At 46.3% G+C, this 6,115-nt stretch overlaps 1 protein-coding gene across 1 annotated transcript in view; it reads right to left on the bottom strand.

Moving 5' to 3' along the window:
* The window catches only part of LOC109299761 (pantetheinase-like), a 21,853-nt gene that overhangs the window by 7,678 nt on the left and 8,060 nt on the right, over positions 1 to 6,115 (bottom strand). The window contains exon 5 of the mRNA XM_019520259.1: positions 4,654 to 5,027. Within this exon, the coding sequence (XP_019375804.1) occupies positions 4,654 to 5,027 (374 nt within the window). The remainder of the gene's footprint in view (positions 1 to 4,653; positions 5,028 to 6,115) is intronic.

Here is a 6,115-nt window from a genome sequence, read left to right as displayed (position 1 = left end):
TTTGAAGTCTGGCTGGTCTGGCATATTTTGTCCTGATTTGTGACAGGTCCACGTCTTGGTGCCAACATTCCATGTGTTGTACCTGGGTACCTGATTGTCCTGGGGAAGAATGGGGAAAAGAACCCCAAACAATAAGCGGCGACCCCCTGGGGCGGGGAGCACACAGTAAAAAGGGAAAAGATATAAAAATAATGCAAAGAGATTACTTACCGGCAGCAACAGGACCCATGACGCAGCTGGAGGGAGAAAGGAAATCTGCGCGGGTCATAAGCCGTGCCTTTATCCAGCTGAAACCGGTGGGTGACATCATTGGTAATCACTGGCCAGCGGGAATAAAGAAAACCACCAGGGAAGCTGGCAGAAAGAGTGGAGCAGAGAAGGGGAAGTCTCTGACACCAGATGCTGCCCGGAATACACTAAGGAGAGGAAGAGAGTTGGAGAAGACTCTCAAGCCAGGTGCCATGAGGGATACTCCAGGGAAGAGAGAGCTGGCAGGGGCTCTCTGTGCCAACGGAAATCAGTGTGGTGAGAAGGCAGAGGAGCCAGAGGAGGCTCTCTGCACTGGCAAAGGTTGGAGTGTCAGGGGGACGAGAGAGCCAGAGGAGGCTCTCCCTCCTGGCAGTAACAGCCATGAGCAGCAAAAGAGGCTGCAGGAGGCTGGGCAGCAGCACACAGTATAGGAGGCGGCCAGCCACTTGAGAAGGTACTGCAGGAGGTCAGAAGCAGAACGCCTCCAACAGTATCTGAGGAGAGCAGCACCGCATACCGCGCTCGGCGGGGTGAGGGGAGAAACGACTCGGGACAAGGGGCTGCGGTCAACCCTGGCCAGATGACGGGTCAGCCCCCAATGGGATCCTAGGGGTGACCCGTTATGCTAGCAGTAGGGCTGAGGAGGAAACCAGATGGGTCCTTCCCAACTTATAGTTTGTTTTAGTTCCTTTCGTTTTCCCTCTTTTGGAAGCATTGAGAGGTAGGGCGAGACGATGCAGGCAGACAACTCTGCACCATCTTTCTTTTCCTTTTTTGTTTGATTGTTGGTTAAATTTAGAGTCCTGGGTCTGAGACTGCTTTAGGGCAGGCGAAGGCCCTTCTGAAACCAAAGAGCTAAGTGATTGAGTTATCCAAGGAGGAAGTGTTAAAGGCTTAATAGGGCTACGGAGATCGTCGAGCTCACAAAACACAACATCATCGGTGGTACAGCCCAGAAGATCTGATGACCTGGCAGAGGTTGACGTAAGGTTGGGTTGTAGGGGAGGTGGAGCCTCACAGACTACCATCGGGCGGTCTCCCCGCTGCAAATGAACCCACTGGTATAACATTCAAAGTCGTGGCAGGAGAGATTGGGGGAAGCCACTCAGGGGATAGACAACAGGCCATGGGCCTACAGGAGACCGCAGGACGGCCTCTACCGGCTGCCCAGACCAAGGCCGCATGAGACCGGATGTTCGAGGCCCAGTGGGTACACTGATGATACAACAGTGTCTGAGCAAATTCATCATCTCTGCAGAGATTGAAGAAATCAGTGAGAGTTGTGTCTTGTGGAACTCGGGTGTGATCATGTGTATTTTCCTCAGTGAGGTACACTCTTTGGCCGTTCTCAAGGTGGACTCTGAGATGAAGCACTGTGGGGTGTCACTCACGAATTGGATCCTTCAGATGGCTTCATTGGTGCTGATGTATCTCCCCAATTCATATTGCCAAACCTCATCATGCACAGTCTCATCCCTTATGAGGCCAAACACAACCATGTCAGATCCTTTTTTGACATACTTGCAGACATATTTGATCAATTTCACAGAGTGGCAGTACTCAGCATTGATGTGGGTATTGAAGAGTCATGACAGGAGTGGACAGTATGGAAAAATCCATCTGCTGTCAACTTGAACCTCAGAACTATGAACTTTGATGGTTGTTGTGAATCCACCACCTTCTGGTTTTCTCCAATGATACAGTGGGTATCCATCTTGTCCAGTCTGTGTCTCTGTCAGAAGATCACGTGAGAACCTACTTGTACATTTATTATCTTTTATGCACAGTGAGTTTGGATTGATGCTTCCACAGGGACCATGCACCATCTGTGTTCTGACAAAGCTGAACAAAAGTGGATCAATTTCTGGATTTGGAATTTCATCACTGATGTCATCCACTCTGTGGACATGAAGTTCACCCTGAAGCCACAGCAGAATGTGAGTATGTGGCAGGCAAAGCTTTTGCCACTCAATTGTGTACATGTAGCACTGAATGGCTCCAAAAATCTCCCTTGTTGATGAGATTCTTTAATGCCTTCACTGTTTGTTGGAATACTCTTGCCAGCAAATCATGCCAATCCTGTGGTTTTTGGCCTAGCATCAGTTCATTAGCCACTTCTGCCCAAGCTGGGTTGGAGGTGAAGGTAATGAAGAGATCAGCGTGGCCATAGTTTTGCATGTATGTCATAGCATCCTGAGCAAGCTCATGCATGTAGCGAGGCCCACCTGTGAAACTGGAAGGCAAGATAACCAATTGGCCAACGTTGGCAGCATCTCCATCATTGTTCATGGCATCCCTGAAGTAAACACAGTTTTCAACTCTGAGTTTCTTTTGGTTCATTTGAATGAATCTTAACCTTTCTGCTTCATTTTTGGCATACGTGTCCACAGCAAATTGGTGGAAGAGATCTTTGCATTGCAAGATATGATTGAAACTTCTAGCTCACAGCATCATCCTGTAGGCATAAAAGTCCATGGCAGAAATCTTCTTTTGAGTTGGCAGCCCCGTTGCTGGGTTTGTTGCAGTTCAAAATGGTAGCCATCATCACCCTGCCAGAAAATTAGTGGATACTGAAGTGCATCATATGATTGGTGTGTCTCAGCAATTCTCTGGAGGGAGTTGTTCCTGAGTTGCAACACAATGTCACAATTGCCATGTTGTTCACCAAGCAGAATGACAGCCACTTCTGATGTTGTGGGTGCACTGAAGTGCTGCTCATGCTCACCAGCTGGAGTTTTGTCTGCTTGAATGACAACATTGTACTCTGGAGTCATCTTCTCCATGGCACACTTGAAACTGTAAACATAGTTGTTTTAACTGTGGAGCATGTCTTGCAACTGCAGCACCACGTGCAGGTTGGTTTGAATGACATTGTTATAATGCTGTTCAGCCTGCTTTGTATTGTCACCCATGAAGTAGATCCGCAGGAATTTGGGCTCTTCATTTGGGAGTTGCATCAGACTGCCAATCCTATTATAAACCTGACCCTGCACTTTAAATGTGGGCTTGTAGCCAGGTTCTCTGATGTCTTTTGTGGTGCCAAAAGATGTCATTTGGAAGCATGAGTTGTATTTTCTAATATTGCTTTGGAAATTACATGCATCTGGAGTGCTGCCTGTCAACAATGTATAAAGGAGCTTGGGATGATCATTCATTTGGGGCAATTGAACCTTGCCGCTGTTGCAGCATATCCCTGGAGCTTCTCCTTTCCATCTCATTGCAAGGCACTAGCTGCAAGAAGTCGCCATTGAGCCAATTGCAACTAATGGATCAGAAGCATAACCTAAGGCTGGATTATAGAAGAATGCATAGTTTTCTTTTTCCCTCCAGGACCAGTTTCTGGCTGCAGCCATTGCTGCTCTGTTTGTTTCTTGTCTTGCAATTTGCTGCTCTTGAGTCTCAGCTGCTCTGGCTGCAGCTTTTGCAAGTCAATTTTTGGCAAGTTTTGCTTCTTGTAGATTGCCTTATAGGGAATGCCTCTCACAACCCCCTAATCAGTCCCTGAGAAGACCCAGTATGGTTTTCTCTCTGCACCTTCCTTAAGCCCTCACTCCTCCTGCAGGTGCTTCTAGGTCCTGTTGACCAGTCCCAACCACAGCCCTTAGGGGAATACTCCTAAATGCGGAGACTTCTCCAGCTGTACCAGTTGACCTTGGCCAGGATCTTTGAGCGTTGCTAAAGAATGGTTTGCACATGCAAATTTATTCTGCTTCCTGGGGCTGACCTGCCACAGGGGGTTATGCAGTATAGATTAAAAAAAAAAAAATCGGTGAAATGTTTTTGAGCCAAATAAAAAAATAGCACCCAGGTGCATGCTCCCAGGGTCCCCTTAGTATGCATGCAAAGTTTCAGGTCTCTGGGTATCATGGTCTTGGAGCTATGGCACTGACACAAACACACAGGCCCTTTTATTAATATATAGAAGAGTTAATTGATAATGATGCTCTAGTTGATGCTCCAGTTGCTTGCTGTGGATTTTATTTGAAAGAGCAGTATTTCTCCAGTCAGCTGCATAGGAGTACACCAGCACTCCAGGTCATCAGAGAAGGATCTGAGTGGCTCATTCCTAACTCAGCAAACACTTATGAACTAAGAAGATGATTTCTAGATGATAAATCCAGGTTCTACTGAATTTTTGTCTAGAAAAGACCAAACTCTTCTCTCATACAAACTCTGCATTTGTACTCAAGGCTGTTTCAAAATTATTTTTTTGTCATGAGGGGGAAGTCAATTCATCAGAAATTTCAGCAGCAACTCACCACTCCCAAACAGAGTTGGGGAGGAAAATGTAAGTCAACACCAATGTCCATTTTGCCTCTTACCAAGCTACTAAAAACAACTTTCTCTAAGGATGCTTCCTAAAACTAATAAGATATTCCACAGTCCCCAAGAAAGAAGTATTACCTGCAAATAGTATTTTCCTTCAATCACATGAAGCCCATCAAAAGCACCTAGCACGTATATCTCATCTTCTCGTTTCTCTGCCATTCTGTAGCTCAAATGGCAGCAGAGGTCTTTTTGGCAAACTGTGCTATTTCCTTCAGGTGTGGTGAGCTCAGTGAAGGTGAAGAGATCAAAGAAAATGAATCCTTGAAAGTCATGTTCATCACAGGAGAATTGTTTGATGCTTGTGGCATATGAGCTCCAACTGACAGTAGCAGGGGGGGTGGCAGAGAGACAAGGATGTGAATCCAATTCTGCAACTAGGAGGTGACCATCGTCTGTTTCCATATTGTAATGAAATGCTCTGGGTCCATCTGGTGCATAAATACCACTTCCTAGTAACGATAAACAGAATTTGCAGAGCCATAATTTGTATTGTCCTATTTATTCCCCTGACTCCCCCCTATATTCTTCTATTACCTTTATATTTAATACTATAATAAAAACTTTGCTCTATGAACTTGACTTTTTTTTTACTTTTCCTAGTAGGTGTATAGGATGCATAGTGTCTCTGCAGACAGAGTGGACTGGATTTTCTGTTGGGGTTGAGATCTGCTCAACACAGCAGAACAGTGTGGGCTGTTGTCGAGAAATCAGATTTGGCTCCCTTATTCTTCTGGCCCTTACACAGAAGAGAGTAGGTTGAGGTTTGCTTTAATTTAAGATGAAAATGGTCCCCAAAGGACCAGTTACCAGTTCTGAACAGCTAGAGGGCCATACCTGTGGAAGTACAGGAATGGGTAGGAGTGAGACTAGATTGGTTTTACATCAGTTCAAAAATCTTTGAGGGGATGGAAATTAGTGATTGACTAGATACAGCCAATTCAGAAAGAGGTACTAGTCCTGCAAACATATGAGCAGAGGGGGTTACATGGCATATTTATATAATTTTGTGGAGCCCTCTACTCAGGTGAGTTAGCATGCCTAACATGGGAGAGACTATGGCTAGGTACAAACATTACATATAAACTGGTATAAGAGATTAGAAACTGGTTGAACCCTGTAACAGAACAGAAGTTCAGTGTGCATAGACCAGCTTAAAAATGGCAGAACCTAGTCTAAAATAGACCTGGATGAATGTAGTATCAGATTTAATTGGTTTAGGTTAGTTTGATCTATCAAACTTCTGTACCAAATCCCCTCCCAACTCAAGTTAGGTTGCAGACCCCCAGCACCCCAGGTGTCTTTGTGGCTTTCCCTTTAACTCCCACTTGCAGGGTGGGCAGGCTAGCCTTCGCCTGCATTCATCTACTCTGGGCAAGTGTGGGGCCGACCCCACCGCACCCCACCCCCAGGTTGTCACAGAGCTGAGGCAGCAAGGCCTCTCTTCCATAGCCCTGTGTCCTGCTTGCATCTATCAGCCAAGCCATGCAGCTGGATGGCGGGGGGGGGGGGGGCTCATCACCCCCGGCTAAAGGGGAGA

Source organism: Gavialis gangeticus, unplaced genomic scaffold (genome assembly GCF_001723915.1).
Source record: "Gavialis gangeticus isolate Ggan-Ray unplaced genomic scaffold, GavGan_comp1, whole genome shotgun sequence".
In the NCBI taxonomy this organism is placed as follows: domain Eukaryota; kingdom Metazoa; phylum Chordata; order Crocodylia; family Gavialidae; genus Gavialis; species Gavialis gangeticus.
Note: the sequence above shows the minus strand (reverse complement) of the source record. Positions and strands in the feature narration are given on the sequence as shown.